General features: G+C 49.6%; 1 protein-coding gene across 5 annotated transcripts in view; it reads left to right on the top strand.

Moving 5' to 3' along the window:
* The window catches only part of DOT1L (DOT1 like histone lysine methyltransferase), an 89,741-nt gene that overhangs the window by 17,207 nt on the left and 51,949 nt on the right, over nucleotides 1–20,585 (top strand). For 4 of the 5 annotated variants that reach the window (XR_008377712.1, XM_053580967.1, XM_053580977.1 and 1 more), the window contains exons 2-6: nucleotides 4,429–4,472; nucleotides 8,727–8,801; nucleotides 15,701–15,764; nucleotides 17,438–17,666; nucleotides 20,064–20,158. Coding sequence is in view for 4 of the 5 variants with exons in the window: in XM_053580967.1 (XP_053436942.1) it covers nucleotides 4,429–4,472; nucleotides 8,727–8,801; nucleotides 15,701–15,764; nucleotides 17,438–17,666; nucleotides 20,064–20,158 (507 nt within the window). In the remaining variant the exon portion in view is untranslated. The remainder of the gene's footprint in view (nucleotides 1–4,428; nucleotides 4,473–8,726; nucleotides 8,802–15,700; nucleotides 15,765–17,437; nucleotides 17,667–20,063; nucleotides 20,159–20,585) is intronic. The other variant, XM_053580954.1, reaches the window with a different exon arrangement.

The following is a 20,585-nucleotide window of genomic DNA, read 5'->3' as shown; positions in this document are numbered from 1 at the left end:
AAGTAGCTGGGACTACAGGCACCCACCACAATGCCTGGCTATTTTTTTTTTTTTTTTTTGAGACAAAGTCTCACTCTGTCATCCAGGCTAGAGTGCTGTGGCCTCAGCCTCGCCCACAGGAACCTCAAATTTCTGGTCTCGAGCAATCCTCTTGCTTTAGCCTCCTGAGTAGCTGGAACAATGCCCGGCTAATTTTTCAACTTTTAGTAGAGATGGGGTCTTGCTATTATTCAGGTTGGTCTTAAACTCCTGAGCTCAAATTATCCTCCTGCTTTGGGCTCTCAGAGTGCTAGGATTGTAAGTGTGAGCCAAGGTGCTGGCCACAATTTTTTTTTCTGGTAGACAGGGTGTTGCTATGTTTCCCAGTCTGGTCTTGAAGTGCTGGCCTCAAATGGTCCTCTTTTCTCTGCCTCCCATGTGTGAACCACCATGACTGGCTGTGCATATGCCTTTGAAGTAGTTTCTGCTTCTGCCAAGGACAGGTCTAAGAGCCAGAGATAGCTGGTGGTGACTGTGCTGTGTAGATTGGGAGCTGTGAGCCAGCTCTGACTCTGTTGTGTATATCTCATCAGGCATTTCTGAACCTCAGTGGTCAAGCAGAGATGTCACTCTTCTGTGTGGGTGGGACCCTGACAGAAATCAGAGGTCTGGGAAAGGGCCTAGCAGAGGGAGGCCTGTTGCAGAGTGTCCAGGGGACAGATAGGGAGCCAGTTGCAGAGTTGGAGTGACCTCTCCAAGGTTCAGTTTTCAGAAGCACACCGCTAGATTCAGACTAATAGTCTGTGATTCATAAACCTCCACATGGAAGGCCTATACTTGGTTTAAGGCTCTCACTGTCTTGGAATTCTTTATTTATTAATTTTTTTGAAACATAGTCTCAAGCTATCACCCTGCATACAGTGCTGTGGCATCACAGCTCACAGCAACCTCAAATTCGTAGGCTTAAGTGATTTTCTTGCCTTACCCTCCCAAGTAGCTGGGACTGCAGGCGCCCGCCACAACACCCGGCTGTTCACCCACCACGAACCCGCCAGCTCTAGTATATGTGGTTGGTGCCTTAGCCGCTTGAGCTACAGGCGCCGAGCTAGGTACCAACAGCTAGAGTGCCATGGTGTCAGCCTAGCTCATAGCAATCTCAAACTCCTGGATTCAAGTGAACCTCGTGTCTTGGCCTCCTGAAACAGACCTTTCCCCCTGAGACTGAGGTCCTAAGCTAGCCTTGCATTCCTTACTACTGTGACCTCCTTACTCCTATAATGCCCTCCACAGCTCTCTTTCCCCTTTGCTGTGGGGTCTGCTGGGCTCCTCCTTCATAGGTCTTGGTGGCCAGTATGGATTACCCTCCTGTTGGGTGGCCAGAGGTTCACTTGGGTCTTATTAAACTTGGACTGGCAGCAGTGTAGATGAGTCAGGTGAAGGTCTCATGAGCAGTCTTTTCCTCCTGTGATAGTGGTAAATGATGGGCAGCATTTACTTTCATGGAAGGTTTTTTTTTTTTTTTTTTTTTTTGGTCGGGGCTGGGTTTGAACCCGCCACCTCTGGCATATGGAGCCGGCGCCCTACCCCTTTGAGCCACAGATGCTGCCCTCATGGAGGTTTTTGTTAAACTTTTTTTTTTTTTTTTAGAGACAGAGTCTCATTTTGTCGCCCTCAATAGAGTAATGTAGTGTCACAGCTCACAGTAACCTCCAGCTCTTGGGCTTAGGCGATTCTCTTTTGCCTCAGCCTTCCGAGTAGCTGGGATTACAGGCGCCACCACAATGCCTGGCTATTTTTTTGGTGCAGTTTGGCTGGGGCCGGGTTTGAATCCGCCACCCTTGGTATATGGGGCCGGCGCCCTACTCACTGAACCACAGGTGCCACCCTGTTAAAACATTTTTTGAGGCTGAGCTCAGTGCCTCATGCCTGTAATCCCAGCATTCTGGGAGGCAGGTCGATTGCCTGAGCTCACAGGTTCCAGACCAGACCTATCAGGAGTGAGACCCCGTCTCTAAAAGTAGCTGGGCATCGTGGTAGGTGCCTGTAGTCCCAGCTACTTGGGAGGCTGAGGCAAGGGAATTGCTTGAACCCACAGAGCTTGAGGTTGCTGTGAGTTATGATGCCACCGCACTCTACTGAGGGCGACAAAGTGAGACTGTCTCAAAAAAAGAAAACAAACAAAAAAAATCATACACTGTAAAATTCATACCCTTTAAAATGTGCAGTTCGCTGGCTTTTTTTGTTTTATTTTTTTTGAGGCAGAGTCTCATTTTGTTGCCCTTGGTAGTGTGTTGTGGTGTCATAGCTCACAGCAATCTGAAACTGTTGGGCTCAAGTGATCCTCTTGCCTCAGTTTTTTCCCTTTTTTAGTGGAGACGATGTCTTGCCCTTTATCAGGCTGGTCTGAACTCTGGAGCTCAAGCAATCTACCTTCCTTGGCCTCCCAGAGTGCTAGAATTACCGGCATGAACCACCATGCCTGACATTTCACTGGCTTATAGTGTATTCACATAGTTGTGTAATAAACCACAATCAGTTTTAGAAGGTTTTTTTCTTTTCTTTTTTTTTTTTTGAGACAGAGTCTCAGTTTGTCATCCTTAGTAGAGTGCTGTGGTGTCATAGCTCACAGCAACCTCAAACTCTTGGGTTTAAGTGATTCTGTTGCCTCAGCCTCCCAAGTAGCTGGAACTACAGGCACCCACCACAATGCCCGGCTATTTTTTGTTGTTGTTGTTTAGCAGGCCCTGGCCCAGTTCGAACCCACCAGCCCCAGTGCATGTGCTTGGAGCCCTAACCACTGAGCTACAGGAGCCGAGCCCTAGCTATGTTTTAGAGATGGGGACTCACTCTAGATAAGTAGCTCAAACTCCTGAGCTCAGGCAATCCGCCTGACTCCATCTCCCAGAATGCTAGGATTACAGGCATGAGCCACTGCACCTGGCCAGTTTTAGAAGGTTTTCTTTTTCTTTTTTTTTTTTTTGCAGTTTTTGGCTGGGGCTAGGTTTGAACCCGCCACCTCCAGCATATGGGGCCGGCACCCTACTCCTTTGAGCCACAGGTGCTGCCCAAACTTTTTTTTTTTTTTGGCTGGGGCCGGGTTTGAACCCGCCACCTCTGATATATGGGGCCAGTGCCCTACTCCTTTGAGCCACAGGCGCCACCCTGTTTTAGGTTTTCATCTGCACAAAGGAGCCCTTTCCCCATCGATAGTCACTCCCATCTCCTTCCCCAGCCCTGTGGATCTGCTTCTTCTAGACATTTCGTATAAATGGAATCTCATTTCATATAAGTGTATCCTCCTGTGTCTGACATCTTTCAGATATAGATATTGTGGCCATGGGGAATGTGGAGGCTCTAGCACCTCTTGATGGGGACGGGTGGGGCCTACTACCATAAATAGTTGAGGAAATGTGGTTTTCAGTGGTTTTTGGGGGAAAGCATGAGGGAAGGATGCCCCTCCAGACTGGTCTGTGTACCAAGGTTCTACCACCTCATGAGGGATAAGGGGTGGGGATCAGTAGATCCCTGCCTTCATGTCCTCCTTTTCTGTTGTCAGTGGCATAGCATACTCATGGCACTGGTGGGCATGTGCTGGACTCTGTTTCTTTTTATTTTTTTCTTTGATATGGGGTCTTCCTGTTGTCACCCAGGCTGCAGTGCGATGGCATTACCATAGCTCGCTGCAGCCTTCAACTTCTGGGCTCAAGTGATCCTCTTTCCTTGGCTCCCAAAGTCCTAGGATTATAGGTGTGCACCACCATACCCAGCTGTGGCTTTATTTCTCATTGATGGCTATTCAGTCAGGCTGGCCAGTCCCTGTAGAAGGGCGGACTTGTCTGTGGCATGGGCCTTGGAGTGGTAGTAGAAGTCCACATGTTGCATCCAAAGACCCAGACAACCTCCCTCTTGGTTTCTACCTGTTCTAGGTTTAGGGGAGGTTGTCTGTATGTGGGTTTTGTGGTATTTCCCCACTTTATAGATGAGGAAACAAGTTGAGGAAGCTCAGTCAATTGCTGTTACAAGAGGACCTCCCCGAGCATGACTCCTGGACTAGACAGGAGGGCATGTGGGCATGTGGAGGTTGGGTGAAGTGCTTGCACTGCCTGGGGTGTGAGTGAGGAACCAGCCAGCCACCAGAGAGAGGGAACAGGGAGAACAGCTGGGATGGGAGCCAAGGACTCTGCCCCAGGCCTCTTCCCTGCTGCCTGTTAGGAGGACAGCATGCCAGGAATAGGTTGTCAGCAGGGCAGAATTTCCTGCATGGTCTTGGGGTATTCCTGGTGGTCCCTGTCTGGAAAGTGGAGTTGGGAGCCACATCAATAGGAAACAGAGATTAAGAAGTGGACAGCTTCACTCATTTAGGAAGAAGGGGCAGCCTCCCCTGGTTGCCCAACATCAACTCTGAGATCACACGGCTCAACAGCTCTAAACTGTCCCTTTCCTTTTCAGGACAAACATCACGATGCTGCTCATGAAATCATCGAGACCATCCGGTGAGTCCCTGGCACCGGCTGGTATGGCGTGAGGGGCGCTTGTGAGGCAGGGTGTCTATAGAGCTGTGACACAATGCCGTGTGACGTAGTTTTATGTGCGTTCAGTCAGCTTCCTCTGGAAGTGCTCAGGTTGAGACCTTTAGAGATGAACGGCAGATATTGCCTGGGACCTTGTCCCTGTGTGCCTTCAACTTGCTTGTCACCTTTCTGGCCTGCTCTCTGGGATTGCATCTGTGTATTTTGGGCCTACTGTGTTTTTCTGCTTTACTAATAGTCACATACCAATGGGTGAGGTCAGGGGCTTGCAAAAACAAAAGGGCTCTGATTCCCCCACCCCCATTGGTATGCAGCTGTTTTAAGGAGGTGATTAACAATGATTAATATTAGAAAGTCAAGTAACTTTTCCTTCCCCCATAAACCCCACTTGGTTGTGATGTGCTGCTGAATTCAGTTTACTAACCTTAAAGGAGTTTTGTGTCTGTGTCCAATTTCCTTTCTTGTAATGACTTTCACACCCTTTCTCTCTTTCTTTGGTTTAAACGGTATCAGGTTAATGCTGACCTTCTAAAACTCTGAAAATGTTTTTGTAGAAATAGTATCATGTCTTCTTAAATGTTTGATGGAATTCCTCTTTGAGTCTGGAGATTTTTTTGTGAGGAGGTACTTGATTGTGAAATGGAAGCTATAGAGGTGTCTGTAGTCTCACCTACTTGAGAGGCTGAGGCAGGAGGATCACTTGAGCCCAGGACTTTCAGGTTACAGTGAGCTATGATGAGCGTCTTTGTGCTCTAGCTTTGATGACTATGACAGTGGGAGCTGGTCTCTTTAAAAAAAAAAAAAAAAAGGAAATGGAGGCATTCATTAATTGGGATAGTGGTATAGTGCTATTAAAAACTGTTTCTTTGGCTTGGTGCTTGTAGTTCAGTGGTTAGGGCGCTGGCCACATACACTGAGGCTGACAGGTTTGAGCCTGGCCCGGGCCTGCTAAACAATGACAACAAAAAAATAGCTGGGTGTTATGGCGGGTGCTTGTAGTCCTAGCTACTTGGGAGGCTGAGGCAAGAGAATCACTTAAGCCCAAGTGTTTGAGGTTGCTCTGAGCTATGATGCCATGGCACTCTACTGAGGGCTAACATAGTGAGACTCTGTCTCAAAAAAAAAAAAAAAGAACGTGGTGACCTATAATCCTAGCACTCTGGGAGGCTGAGGTGGGTGTATTGCTTGAGCTCATGAGTTTGAGACCAGCCTGAGCAAGCAGGAGACCCCGTGTCTAATAAAAATAGAAAAACTGTGTGGCGGGCGCCTGTAGTCCCAGCTACTCGGGAGGCTGAGGCAAGAGAATCGCTTAAGCCCAGGAGTTGGAGGTTGCTGTGAGCTGTGTGAAGCCATGGCACTCTGCCAAGGGCCATAAAGTGAGACCCTGTCTCTACAAAACAAAACAAAACAACAAAAAAAAAAATAGAAAAACTGGACTTGGCACCTGTAGCTCAGTGATTATGACACTGGCCACATACACCAGGGCTGGCTGGTTCAAACCTGGCCTGGGCTTGCTAAACAACAATAACAACAACAACAACAACAACAACAAAATAGCTGGGTATTGTGGTGGGCGCCTGTAGTCCCAGGTACTTGGGAGGCTGAGGCAAAAGAATTGTTTATGCCCAAGAGTTTGAGGTTGCTGTGAGCTGTGATGCCTCAGCACTCTACCGAGGGTGATGTAGTGAGACTCTGTCTCGAAAAGAAAAGAAAAAGAAAAAGAAAAACTGAGGCAAGAAGATCTCTTGAGCCCAAGAGTTGGAGGTTGCTGTGAGCTCTGATGACATGGCATTCTACTCAGGGCGATAGCTTGAGACTGTCTTCAAAAAAAAAGTGTTTCTTTTTGTGTCTGTTTTAGTAATTTTGACCTTTAGGGAATTTGCTTATTCCATCCAGGTTGTTGAATTTGTTAGCATACCATTTTTTTTTTTTTTTTTGCAGTTTTTGGCCAGGGCCGGGTTTGAACCCTCCACCTCTGGTATATGGGGCTGGCGCCCTTCTCATTTTGAGCCACAGGTGCCACCCAGCATACCATTTTTTATAATATGCTTATTTTCCTCTTACTGTCTGTAAGTTCTGTAGTGATGACTCCTCTTTCATTGTTCAAGATTGTGTCAGGGCCCCAATAAGGTTTACTTGTGATTGGTATGTTTTCTTGTTTCTTACTCTGTTAGTTCCTCTCCATCTCATTTTTGCTTGCAGTGTGTTTGTTGAAGAGGCTTTGGTGTATTTTGGGAGTAGTTAATTCTTCAAATAATAGTTCTCTTTACTTTCTAGTTGATAAATTGCTTTTCAGGCTCAGATTTGAGCCACCGTGTTTCTCAGACTAACCCTGTAACGTGCATTCATTTAGCTCCTGATAGCCGCCATCATTGGACATTGAAGACACATAAAATCCATGTAGTTTACAACTTCACCATAAATTTTCCAGCATTTGTTTTGATAGAATGCCTCCCTTTTCTCCTTCACATTTCAAGTTGAGTAATAGGGTTTTTTTTTGGCCAGGCATGGTGACTCATGAGAGAACCTTGTTTCTACTAAAAATAGAAAAATTAGGCTCGGCATCCATGCACAATGGTTATGGTGCCAGCCACATACCAAGGCTGGCGGGTTTGAGCCTGGCCTGGGCTAGATAAACAGCAATGACAAGTGCAACAAAAAATAGCCAGCGTTGTGGTGGGTACCTGTAGTCCCAGCTTCGTGGGAGGCTGAGGCAAGAGAATCGCTTAAGCCCAAGACTTTCAGGTTGCTATGTTCTATGATGCCATGGCACTCTACCCAGGGTAACAGCTTGAGACTCTGTCTCAAAAAAAAAAAAGAGAGAGAAAAATTAAGGCTAGGTGCTGTGGCTCACTCCTGTAATCCTAGCACTCTGGGAGGCAGAGGTGGGTGGATTGCCTGAGCTCATGAGTTCAAGACCAGCTTGAGCCAGAGTGAGACCTCATCTCTAAAAAATAGCTGGGCATTGTGGCAGGCGCCTGTAGTCCCAGCTATATGGGAGGGTGAGGCAAGAGAATCACTTGAGCCCAAGAGTTTAAGGTTGCTGTGGTTGTGACCCCACGGCACACTACTAAGGACAACAAAGTAAGACTGTCTCAAAATAAGTAAATACTATCTGGGCATTGTGGTGCGTGCCAGTAGTTCCAGCTACTTGGGAGACTGACTCAGGAGGATCACTTGAGCCCTGTTTAAGGTTGTTATGAACTACCCTGTTTCCCCGAAAATAAGACAACTCCGAAAATAAGACCTACTACAGGAAAGATAAGACGTCCCCTGAAAATAAGACCTAGCGTATCTTTGGGAGCACACCTTAAGATAAGACACTGTCTTATTTTCGGGGAAACAGGGTAGGCTGAGGCCATGGAACTCTAGCCTGGGGCCATGGAACTCTAGCCTGGCAACAGAGTGAGATTTTGTCTCTAAAAAAGGGAGGGGGGAGGGTTGTTTTACACAGAAGGTACCAAAAACAATACCTACATACTTTTAAAAAGGAAAAAACTGTATTTAAATCGTAATATTCAATGACTGGGTAAGGTGACTCGTGTGTGTAATCCTAGAACTCTGGGAGGCTGAGGCAGGAAGATGGCTTGAACGTAGGAGTTCGAACCCAGCCTGAGAGAGAGAGAGAGATAGACCTTGTCTCTACTAAAAGTATTTAGCTGGGTGTTGTGTGGGCTCAGAAGTTCTAGACCAACTTGAGCAAGAGCAAGACCCCATCTACTAAAAAAATAGCCAAACATTGTGGTGAATACTAAGTCCCAGTGACTTGGTGGCTGAGGCAGGAAGACGGCTAGAGCCCAGGAGTTTGAGGTTGCAGTGAGCTAGGTTGATGCCAAGGCAGCAGAGTGAGATGCTGTCTCAAAAAAAGGGGCGGGGGCGGGCTTGGCACCCGTAGCACAGTGGTTACTTAGCCAGCTACATACACTGAGGGTGGCGGGTTTGAACCCGGCCCAGGCCAGCTAAACAACAATAACTGCAACAAAAAATAGCCGGGCATTGTGGTGGGCACCTGTAGTTCCGGCTACTCAGGAGGCTGAGGCAAGAGAATTGCTTGAGCCCAAGAATTTGAGGTTGCTGTAAGCTGTTATGTCATGCCACTCTACCAAGGGTGACATTGTGAGACTGTCTCAAAAAAAAAAAGAAAAGAAAGGAAAAGTGAACGTAGAAATTGAAACCTGAGTAGTTATGTTCATTGCTGTTTCTGCTTTTCTGTTTCAGATGGGTCTGTGAAGAAATCCCGGATCTTAAGCTTGCTATGGAGAATTATGTTTTGATAGACTATGACACCAAAAGGTAAGTGGGTCTCTGCTCATCTGCCCCCTCCCCTGGGGACAGGCTCAGTACTCCATGGGGACACAGCATATAATTAGCTCTTCTTAGATGGTTAAAGCCCAACTGAAATTTCCTTTTAGAGTTGGCTGTAGCTTCCATAAAGTTATTTTGGGAGGAAATGTTTATCAACTATTGGCACAGGCTGTTGGGGGAGGACATAATTTGAAACTGCACGTTGTGGAAACTTGAGTTGGTATGTGTGAAATCACCCAAGTTAGCAGTCATTCTTTTTATAGCAGGCAGCTGACTGCCAGAAGTCAGTGCTCCCGCCTGAGAACCTGTGCTGTGGGGCTGGCCTGGGAGGCTCAGGCACAGCCCCGTTTAGCTCACAGTAGGTTTGGTGAGTAATTGTGTTTTCAGTCCTGTTGCTGCTTCTAGCAATTTCTTCCCAGCACCTTCTAGGTCTCAGAGGAGAGACTTGTGGGTGGAGAAGGACAAGGTTGTCTCTGGAATGCCTATTTGGGATTGTTTTGTTTTTCTTTGAGAAAGAAGGACATTCCAGGTTCATACTTATTTCACTTCTCAAGAGATCTCAAAGAGACAGGGCAGTCCTCCTTCAAGGGGGTGTGTTGCCTTGAGCTTGGGTAACTCCCTCCAACAGAAGATCAGACTCAGAGGAGCCCTGAAGCCCCCACTAACCCAGCACCTGGGTGTGATTTACCTCATCCACCATTTCACAGTCATATGCGGAAGGGACTTTGTACTCTGGTCTGCAGTTTCAGGCTTCTTAAATGTAGCTCCTGTCCCCCTAGCCTTGAGCCCCTACCTTTCCCATCATTAGCACCCTTGTTAATGAGCAAGAGAAATTGTGTTCATTGCTTTCCTGGAGCAGGGGATACCAGGGGTCTGCTAGCTTGCGGGCCCCTCCCTGCTTAGCAGAGCTGCAGACTCTGGGAAGCCCCTTGGGTCCTCAGGTATGATCATTTGCTGGCGGGGGTGGGGATGGGGGTGGTGGGTTTCCACAAGATCCAGGGAAACATTGCTGATAACATATAAAGGATGTGGTGAAGGGTATAGCCACAGGACATGGCCTGAAGGGTCAGGTCTGGAAGTCCTAAGTTTAGGAGGAGTTTCTGTCCCTGTGGAGTGAGGCACCACTCTCCCAGAATGTGAATATGGTGACCAGCCCAGGAACTTTTTCTTTTTTTTTTTTTTGCAGTTTTTGGCCAGGGCTGGGTTTGAACCCGCCACCTCTGGCGTATGGGGCCGGCGCCCTACCCCTTTGAGCCACAGGCGCCGCCCTAGCCCAGGACCTTTGTCAACCCTGTCCTTATGCAGATGTGATTGTTAACTCTGGCCTATCTCCCCAGAGGATGGGTGAGGTGGTTGAAAATTTTAACTGCTCGTAATGTCTCGAGGTTAATGGTGACTGGTTCCCATTGATGTCCCTGTCACTTAGAAAACTCCAGAGATTAGGGGCTCTGTGTAGGCACCCAGGGACAGAGACTAGACAGTTGTTTCCTATGATGCCATAGTCTCTGGGATGAGTGGGCATCCAGTTAGGCTGGCCTGACTCATACAGGTCCCTAAGTCCAATTTAAGTCACTTGTTCATGCTGGTGCTCATTTGCCTAGCCCTGAACTGTCCATGTGTTGGATGCTTTGTTGGCTGCAGCCCTGCCTGGGGGTGTGTGGGTGTACTTCCCCTCCAATGCTCAGTCCATTTTAAGGAGGCATAGAAGACTAGAAGGACATCAAAGGCTGGCGAGAGGAGTGGGGTAGCCTCCTGGATCTGCCCAAGGGACCAGTATGACCTCAGGGTTGAACGTGTAGTGGGAGTTCTGGTTTTCTCTTAATGTCCTGCCTGAGTGATGAGCTGAGTATGAGTGCCTAGCTCCTCTGAGCTTCTGCATCTGCACATCCTTCTAGGAGAGGCTCTTCCAGGGAGTAAATAAGTTTTGGGTGGGTTCCATGTGTGAGGTCAGAGGCGAGATATAAAAGTTTTTATACAATGAAATGCAAATGCAAAATGATGAACTGCATAAGAAATATGAGGTAGAGATTTTAGGTCTGTTTAATCCATTCTTCCCTTCTGCACATTAGGAGATAGGCCAGAGTGAGGGTATGTGTGAAAGCTGTGTATGATAGGGCTCTGCCCAGACCCGGGTTGGTTATGACACTGCCTGCCTTATCTTCCCAGTCCTGCAAGTGTCCTGTGTCCCTGGAGCATGGTCATACTAGCCTGGACTTTCAGATTTCCATTTCAGGGCAGGGATGGGCTTTGAGGTTATGAGCGGTATCTTTGTTCACTATTTGCTGTTAAGTTCTCTGGCTTGTTCACCTGTAGCTGCAGTATAAGGGAATTGTGCACTTGTCCTTTTGAGTACTAATTTTTCTGTTAGAAAGGGAAAATGTGGGGCTGCACCTGTGGCTCAGTGAGTAGGGCGCCAGCCCCATATATCGAGGGTGGTGGGTTCAAACCCAGCCCCGGCCAAACTGCGACAAAAAATAGCTGGGCCTTGTGGCAGACGTCTGTAGTCCCAGCTACTCGGAGGCTGAGGCAAGAGAATCTCCTAAACACAGGAGCTGGAGGTTGCTGTGAGCTATGACGGTACGGCACTCTACTGAGGGTGATAAAGTGGAACTCTTGTCTCTAAAAAAAAAAGAAAAGGAAAATGTGGAATATGGCCACACACAGAACAAATGCTCAGTTTATTTATTTAGGAAGAGAGGGCTGTGCAGCTGGGAGCTCCCTTGTGTGAAGAGGGTCCAAATGTTCTAGCCTTGTCCGGCTGGCTTCTCAGGGAGAAAACTGCTCACATGTGCGTAAGAGTGGCAGGTGAATGGGTCCTGAGCCAGCCTTCCTTCCCGAGGCCCAGGGGCTCCCAGCACAGTGGACTTGAGCTGCCATGCTCTGGAGGGACCATCCTGGCCACTGCAGGTGCACAGTCGTGTCCCTGGCCTCCACCCACATGTGCCTTGCCAGATGTCTTCTAGGATGTATGATAGTGTTTTCTTTCTTGTTATTTTTTTTGGAGACAAGAGTCTTGCTCTGTCACCTTGGGTAGTGTGCCATGGCATCATCATAGCTCACTGTAACCTTAAACTTGTGGGCTCAAGAGATCCTCTTGCCTCTGTTTTTCTATTTTTGGTAGTGACAGAGTCTCTCTTTTTAGTAGTGCTTTTAGAAATACTTCAGAGTCTTACAATGTCACTGTTGGTAGAGTGCTGTGGTGTCACAGCTCACAGTAACCTCCAAATCTTGGGCTTAAGCGATTCTCTTGCCTCAGTCTCCCGAGTAGCTGGGACTATAGGTGCCTACCACATGCCCAGCTATTTTTTTGTTGCAGTTGTCATTATTGTTTAGCTGGCTCGGCCAGGTTAGAACTCACTAGCCTCGGTGTATGTGACTGGCGCCATAACCACTGTGCTACAGGCACCGAGCCATCTCTTTTCTTTGTTTTTTCATTTTATTTTATTTATTTTTTTTAGGCTAGTCAAGTGAAGTAGTGGGAGTGGAGAAGGAACAGGAATCTGTAACTGGTTGTGATTAATTAGTTGTAAATACCACTGGACTTGGACTAGCCTTTCTTTTTTTTTTTTTTTTTGAGACAGTCTCACTTTGTCGACCTGAGTCTCACTCAGTAGAGTGCTGTGGTGTCATAGCTCACAGAAACCTCCAGCTCTTGGGCTAGGGCGATTCTCTTGCCTCAGCCTCCTTAGTACCTGGGACTACAGGCGCCCGCCGCAACGCCCGGCTATTTTTGTTGCAGTTGCCACTGTTGTGTTAGTTGACTGGGGCCGGGTTCAAACCTGTTACCTTCCGTATATGGGGCCAGCGCCCTGCCCACCGAGCCATGGGCGCCGCCCATTTTTTTTTTTTTTTAAGAGACAAAGTCTCACTTTGTTGCCTTCAGTAGAGAGCTGTGGCGTCATAGCTCACAGCAACCTCCAGTTCTTAGGCTGAAGCGATTCTCTTGCCTCAGCTTCACAAGTACCTGGGACTACAGACACCCGCCACAACGCCTGGCTATTTTTTGGTTGTAATTGCTATTGTTGTTTGGCAGGCCAGGGTTGGATTTGAACCCACCAGCTCAGGTGTATGTGGCTGGCGCCTTAGCCACGTGAGCCACAGGCGCTGAGCCTGGCCATTTTTTTTTTTTATTGCAGTTGTCATTGTTGTTTAGCAGGCCCAGGCAGGGCTCGAACCCACCACCTTTGGTGTATGTGGCTGGCACCCTATACTCACTGAGCTATGAGTGCTGAGTCTTTTCTTTTCTTTTTTTCTTAGAGACAGAGTCTCACTTTGTCGCCCTCAGTAGAGTGTTTGGCATCACAGCTCACAGCAACCCCCAGCTCTTGGGCTTAGGCGATTTCTAGCCTCTGCCTCCCGAGTAGCTGGGACTACAGGCGCCTGCTACAATGCCCAGCTATTTTTTTGTTGCAGTTTGGCTGGGGCCGGGTTCGAACCCACCACCCTCAGTATAGGGGGCCGGTGCCCTACTCACTGAGCCACAGGTGCCACCCCTCTTCTACTCCTCTCCCCTCCCCTTCTTTTCGTCTCTTCTTTGCTTAAGCTAGAGTGCCATAATGTCACCCTAGTTCATGGTAACTTCGAACTCTTAGACTCAAGAGATCCTCCTGCCTCAGCCTCCCAAGTCACCGGGACTACAGGCATTCACCACAATGGCCTGGCTGTTTTTTCTATTTTTAGTAGACATAGGATCTCACTCTTACTCAGGCTGATCTCGAACTCCAGAGCTCAAGTGATGCTCCCATCTAGGCCTTCCAGTAGTGCTAGGATTATAGGCATGAGCCACCACCCACCACTACAAGTTTCTCCTTTAGTTTTCTTTTTCTTTTCTTTTGAGACAGAGCCTCAAGCTGTCGCCCTGGGTAGAATACCGTGGCATCACAGCTCACAGCAACCTCCAACTCCTGGGCTCAAGCGATTCTCCTGCCTCCGCCTCCCAAGTAGCTGGGACTATAGGCGCCCACCACAAGCCCAGCTGTTTTTTGGTTGCAGCCATCATTGTTGTTTGGCGGGCCCTGGCTGGATTCGAACCTGCCAGCTCAGGTGTATGTGGCTGGCGCCTGAGCCTCTTGAGCAACAGGCGCCGAGCCTCTCCTTTAGTTTTCTAATGCATCCTATTTGCTGGTGGGGACCTGGCTGCTAGAACGATGAGTGGGTTACTGCTGACAGAGACCCTGCAACAGTTAATCCTGCTCTTGTGCCCAGAGCTTTTCACATCCAGAAGTTCAGACTGCTGTGATGGATAGGGGTCACTTCTCACAGGGCCCTGGCAAGGCTACTGATTCTTGATACGTGGCTATGATAGCTACAAGTTGCTGGGTCTTCTGGGAGAATTTTGTGACCTTTAGAAGGTGGACACGTGCATATTAAACGAGGTTGAAGAGTCACACCTGGCACAAAAATCTGGGACTATTCAGTAACATTTAAAGACTTTTAGCAACTTTTTTATTCTGTATTTGGCACGTTACTTTTTTTTTTTTTTTTGAGACAGAGCCTCAAGCTGTCGCCCTAAGTTGAGTGCTGTGGCATTTCAGCTCACAGCAACCTCCAACTCCTGGGCTTAAGCAATTCTCCTGCCTCCGCCTCCCAAATAGCTGGGACTATAGGCGCCCGCCACAATGCCCGGCCATTTTTGGTTGCAGTCGTCATTGTTGTTTGGCAGGCCCGGGCTGGATTTGAACCCGCCAGGTCAGGTGTATGTAGTTGCCACCTTAGCCACTTGAGCCACAGGCGCTATGCCAACTCCCAGCTATTTTTAGACGGGGTGTTGCTCTGGCTCAGATTGGTCTTGAACCTGTGAGCTTAGGCAGTCCACCCACCTTGGCCTCCCAAGTGTTGGGATTACAGGCGTGAGCCACCATGCCCAGACTGTGTGAGAATGTTTTTTTGTTGTTGTTGTTGTATATTTAGAGACAGTCTTTGTCACCCTCGGTAGAGTGCATCACAGTTCAGAGCAACCTCTAGCTCTTGGGTTTAGGCGATTTTTTGCCTTAGCCTCCCGAGTAGCTGGGGCTAGGAGTGCCTGCCATAACACCTGGCTATTTTTTGTGGCAGTTTGGCCAGGGCTGGATTTGAACCCACCACCCTCACTCAGTATATGGTGCTGGTGGCCTGCTCACTGAGCCACAGGCGCCGCCCTCTGTGTCAGAATTTTTTTTTTAGAGACAGAGTCTCACTTTGTTGCCCTCGGTAGAGTGCCTTGGTGTCACAGCTCACAGCAACCTCCAGCTCTTGGGCTTAGGCGATTCTCTTGCCTCAGCCTCTCAAGTATCTGGGACTACAGGTGCCCACCACAACGCCCGGCTACTTTTTGTTGCAGTTTGGCTGGGGCCGGGTTCGAACCCGTTGTTGCCCTCGGTATATGGGGCTGGCACCCCACTCACTGAGCCACAGGTGCCGCCCTGTATGTCAGAATTTTTTAAGATGTTTGTGCATATAATCAGCCAGAGCTGTGCTGTCACCAATGATTGGCCCTGGTTGTTCTGCTTCTGATTAAGTGGGGGCCAGAAGCTGGGTAGATTTGGCTCTTTCCAGCCAGGGAAGGGACAAGGAACCCAGGCGGGTTTCTGTTCACATGTGTTTGGGTACATGAGGGAAGGTCTGGTGTTGTCCCACCCTGAGATCTACTGGGCACCTTGGTGTGAGTTTAACCTGTGAGCTCAGCCTGCCCGGGATCATGGTACTTGTCCATCTGCATTGGCTACCATTTTCCCCTCATTGAATTGGAAGTGAGGCTTCCTGCCCAAGGGTTGCATTGGTTAGTGGCCTTTTGCATGAGCACCCATCCCTATTTGACCCTGCCCAGGTTAGGGCCTGGGCCCTCCCTATGAAAGTCCTAGGGCTTGTGCTGGGCTTCCAATGACCAGTGCCATCCCTTTGCTTTTCAGCTTCGAAAGCATGCAGAGGCTCTGTGACAAGTACAACCGGGCCATCGACAGCATTCACCAGCTGGTAGGTGGCCCTGCCCATCTGTTTTCTGTGGGTGCATTTGTGCCTCTCATCCCCATCCCCTTGGTGGTTTTCACAGTGCTGGCTCTGGATCCCTCCAGGCCACTGAAGTCACCACCAGGTAGTGTTGGGGCCTTTTCAGAGCCCCAGGGATTTGAAGGAGCGGTAGGGTGGGAACCTCTGCTATCATGACAGATGTGGCATTGGATGTCTTCAGCAGGCAGGTCCGCCATCAACTGGGGGGTGCTTGCAGGGTGGAAGCCAGTTGCAGTTTTCTGTGAGGCTTCTTCCTGGAGCCCTATGTCTGGACCTATCTGCGCTCCCATGTTCTGTCCCCATGGCTGTGGCAGAGGTGGGTGGCTAGTAGCCACCTTGGAGCCATGTGGAGACCTGCCTTTAGCTATCCCACAGTGGGTGTGTCCTAGGTTCTGCCCATGTGGACATCTCTCGAGACTCTTGTACAAAAGACAGGTGGGACATTGGGCTGTGGATGCAGCAGAACATTGCCAGGAAATGCAGGGTCCCGGTGCAGGAGTTTTGGGCAGGCATTGGGTGCCATGGTGGCGGGGAGGCTGTGGGGGGCTGGATGGGTGGCCACTCATGAGCTGGGTAGCACGAACGTCTCTGGAGCTCTCAGAACAAGGTTGGCCTGGATGTGTGTTGGTGACACCTTCCCCGCCATCACAGATAGCGAGCAGTGAAGTGCCAATTAGGAGATTTGAGGCATACTGGGGGGGTCCTCAAGTGGCTTGTGGCACCAGGCAGCCTAGGATAGGCCTGTAGTATTAGTCTCTACCCCACTGGTCTGGACCAGAGGGTCCTACCACTTTGCTCTCAGGCTGATGTGGCAATTGTACATGGGTCTGCCTAGCTCTTCTCCCCACAGAGCTGGGATCTGGTTCCTAGGTGTCTGTTCCAGTGCCACAGACAAGTCCAAGGGGCTGTGCACAGACCCTCCTACACTATTCTTATGGGGAGTCCATGCTGTTCATCCTCAGAACGATATCTCTGGCCAAAACCTGTGTCCTGGGGGTTCTGGGTGGCCAAGCAGGGGTTGTGTGTCAAGCCCTGGGCTGCCTTGCTCGGAAGAGAGTTACTGCAGGGACCACCTGAGCTGTTGGGCTAGATAGGCCATTTTGGTGTCCTGACCTTGGAGTTGGAAGTGCTGGCACTTTCTGGGGTTCTCAACTGATTTCTTCTTGCTAAGAGATTTTTGGTGAAAGATGGCCTCTCTGAGGCCAGGATGCCTCAGCCCATAAGGCTAGAAAAACCTCATTGTCTTGTGAGGTGGCCCAAGCATCAGGTGCATGGGGGTGCTCCCCTACAGGCAGGGAAGCCCACACCCTTGGGACCCAGGCTGCAGGTCAGGCTTGACCACAGGCTGCGTGTCTCTGCTTCTCACAGGAAATGGGTGCTGGGTTAGTAAGTGAACCATGCAGCAAGCACCCAGCAGGCTGCTGTGCCAGGGAGAGGCAGGAAGGAACTATCTCACACCCGCTTGTCCCAGCTGCCAGTTAAACCTGAGAAAGCTTGTGCGTGTATGCTTATGCACGTGAATGCACATACTCATATAACCACACTCAGGAAGATGTGTACTCCCATGAAAGGACCCAGGTCTTGGTGTGGAGGGGCAGCTTGTGGCCTTTGTGACATGTCTGTGCCCTCCCTGTCCCCAGTGGAAGGGCACCACCCAGCCTATGAAGCTGAACACTCGTCCGTCCAACGGGCTCCTGCGGCACATCCTACAGCAGGTCTACAACCACTCGGTGACCGACCCGGAGAAGCTCAACAATTATGAGCCCTTCTCACCTGAAGTATATGGGGAGACCTCCTTTGACCTGGTGGCTCAGATGATTGACGAGATCAAGATGACTGAGGATGATCTGTTTGTGGACTTGGGGAGTGGTGAGTATGGGTGTACTTTCTTAGTGCCTGGGTGCATGCACTTGGAGAATAGTTTAAGACTTGAGAAGGGCCGAGGCTCTAGGGCCCTCACCCTCAGGACTTGCATTTCCCCAGCCCTCACCCTCGTGCACTTGGCAAGCCTGCTATACACAGTAGCTGACCTTGACTCAGCTCTGTAGACCTTTTGGGAGCAGCCCCTGGGGCTCTCTAGGGTTCCCTCCCCTCACAGGTGTTTGGGCATTCTCTTCCTTCCTAGGTTGCTGCTTGAGGTGCTTCTGTGTCCTCTAGGGCCAGCCCCCAACTTTGCTGGTGTTCTTCTTCCCTGTCTCTGCACTTGTGGCCATCCTGGGTTGGGGGGGCCTCTGTGTCTGGCTCGTGGCTCTATGAGGATGCAAATGTGGCTGATGTTGGTCCACTCAGATCCCTGATTGGACCACCCAGTTGAGGTCATGATGCCTATAGTTCACAGTCTGTCACAGTCAGACTGTGTAGCACCTTCTGGAGCACTTGGCTTTCGCCAGGCACCTTGGACCTTAGCAAGATACACAGACCTCAAGCTTGTAGATGCAGAAATATTGTCTCAGATAGGCCTAGCCTTGGTGCTGAGGAAGGGGTCCCAAGGACAGGGATAGAGGTAACTTCTTTGGTGACATTATTCTTAGTGTAAGCTACTTCTTCTGTTTTTTATTTTTTATTTTTTTTGAGACAGAGTCTTGCTCTGTTGCCCAGGCTAGAGTGTTGTGGTGTCAGCCTAGCTCACAACAACCTTAAATTGCTTAGCTCAAGGGTTCCTCCTGCCTCAGCCTCTCAAGTAGGTGGGACTACAGTTGCCTGCCATCATACCTGGCAAATTTTTCTGTTTTTAGTGGAGATGGCATCTCTTTTTGCTCAGGCTGGTCTGGGACTTATGAGTTCAAGAGATCCTCCTATCTTGGCCTTCCAGAGTGCTGGAATTACAGGTGTGAACCACCACATCTGGCCAGTTTAAGCTCTTTTTAAGCAGTTAATTGACCAATTGGTATTTGTTAAGAATTCATACCTGTACTGAGCAGTCACCAGGACATTAAAGAAAAAGAAAAAGAATTCAAGGAGGTGCCTGTGGCTCAGTGAGGAGGACGCTGGCCCCATATACCAAGGGTGGCGGGTTCAAACCCGGCCCTGGCCAAACTGCAACAAAAAAATAGGCATTTTGGCGGGCGCCTGTAATCCCAGCTACTCGGGAGGCTGAGGCAAGAGAATCACCTAAGCCCAAGAGCTGGAGGTTGCTGTGAGCTGTGATGTCACAGCACTCTACCAAGGATGACAAAGTGCGACTCTGTCAAAAAAAAAAAAGAAAGAAAGAAAGAAAAAGTTCAGAAGTGAGTTATCTTTCTATACAGCCTTTTAAAGCCATGCAGTTTAGGTGTAACTACTGTTTCCATCCTTTCCTGCTACTGTAACCGACCATCAGAGACTGGGTGACATATAAACAGCACACTCAGTTCTGGGGGCTAGAAGTCCAAGGTCAAGGCTCTGGCAAGGTTGGTATCTGGTGAAAGCCTGGAATCAGCTTCTGAAATGGTGCCTCCTGCTGTGTCCTCACAAGGCAGAGGGGGAGAGGGGTCATTTTGTGAGGTGGCCTAATCACCTCCTGGGGTCTCACCTCTTCATTGCCCTGGGAATTAAGTTTCAGTGTGAGATTTAAAGAAGATGGATCTGCAGCCCATAGGCTTGTCCTTTCTGAATGGACTCCCAGCGTGCTCAGGCTCAGCTTTGGACCCTGATGCATGTTTCTGATTAGCGTGCTTATGGTTGTTCACATTCAACATGGTAAGCAAAGTGGCTCAAGACATTAAGTGATATGGAAATTGACTTCCCAGGAGGAGAGAGGGTTTTACTGATCCCCTATTCCCCCAGTGGGGGAGGGCAGACCTGGCCCTTGCTTTCTTGTCTAGTCCACCATGCGGTATGTGAATGCTGTGGTTAGAGACTCTGCTCTGGCTTACAGGGTCCTCTGCTGCACCCCCATCCCTACTTGAGCCTTAGCCAACTCCCATTGAGCTTTCTGGAGGAATTCAGATTTGGTCAGCCCCTGCCAGGCACTGCAGTGGTCACCTGGAGGTAATTCGCTGTCCTGAGGTGCTTCCAGGCCTGCTGAGTCTCAGGGAGCTGTGTCTGAGTCTGAATAGGGAATAGCACATGGGGTTACATTCTGTTTTGGGGGATCTCAGCATTGTGTCCATGGGAGACAAGTTGCACCAGCCGTCCTGCTGCCCTTTTGGGCCTGGCTCCTTGGAGGCCTCATATGTAAGCCCAGAGGGCATCCTGTAGCTTCTTCGTGTAGTGTCTCCAGTAGGCCTATCTTCTTCCCTGGGCACTTTGGGTGTCTGATGTGCTATAATCTCTCTCTGATTGAAGGTGTGGGCCAGGTCGTGCTCCAGGTCGCCGCAGCCACCAACTGCAAACATCACTATGGTGTCGAGAAAGCAGATATCCCAGCCAAGTACGCAGAGGTGAGTGGTTGGAGCAGGCACCTTGGGTGGCTTCCTTGCCCAGGTGGTATTTCCCTGGGCCTGAGAAGTTTGGCTGAGTTGAGGTGAGGGCTTGTGTGTGCAGTGCCTCTTGCCTCTAGCAGGTCCAGGTGGGAGCTCTGGTGGGGGTATGCCTTTGTGGTCATTGCATGGCCTATAGCAGAGATGACTTGGTTCCACCCCTGGCACAGCTCCTCTGGGCAGCCCTCCCAGGCTCCCTTCCTAGCAGGGGCCAGCCTGCTGTGGGCCTCTTTGCTGGGGCACTGGCCTCCCTGCTTTCCCATTGTCCCTGGTCTGCCTGGAGGCAGGGTTAGGAGTTGGCAGTGGATGCATCTGATTGGGGTTCTTGCCCATAGAAAATGTTTGGAGTTTGGGATGCACAGTGGATTCTGGTTGATTGAGAGTTGGA

The sequence above is a fragment of the Nycticebus coucang genome, chromosome 2, assembly GCF_027406575.1.
Source record: "Nycticebus coucang isolate mNycCou1 chromosome 2, mNycCou1.pri, whole genome shotgun sequence".
NCBI lineage: Eukaryota > Metazoa > Chordata > Mammalia > Primates > Lorisidae > Nycticebus > Nycticebus coucang.
The sequence above is the reverse complement of the archived record's forward strand: the minus strand, read 5'-3'. Positions and strand labels throughout refer to the sequence as shown.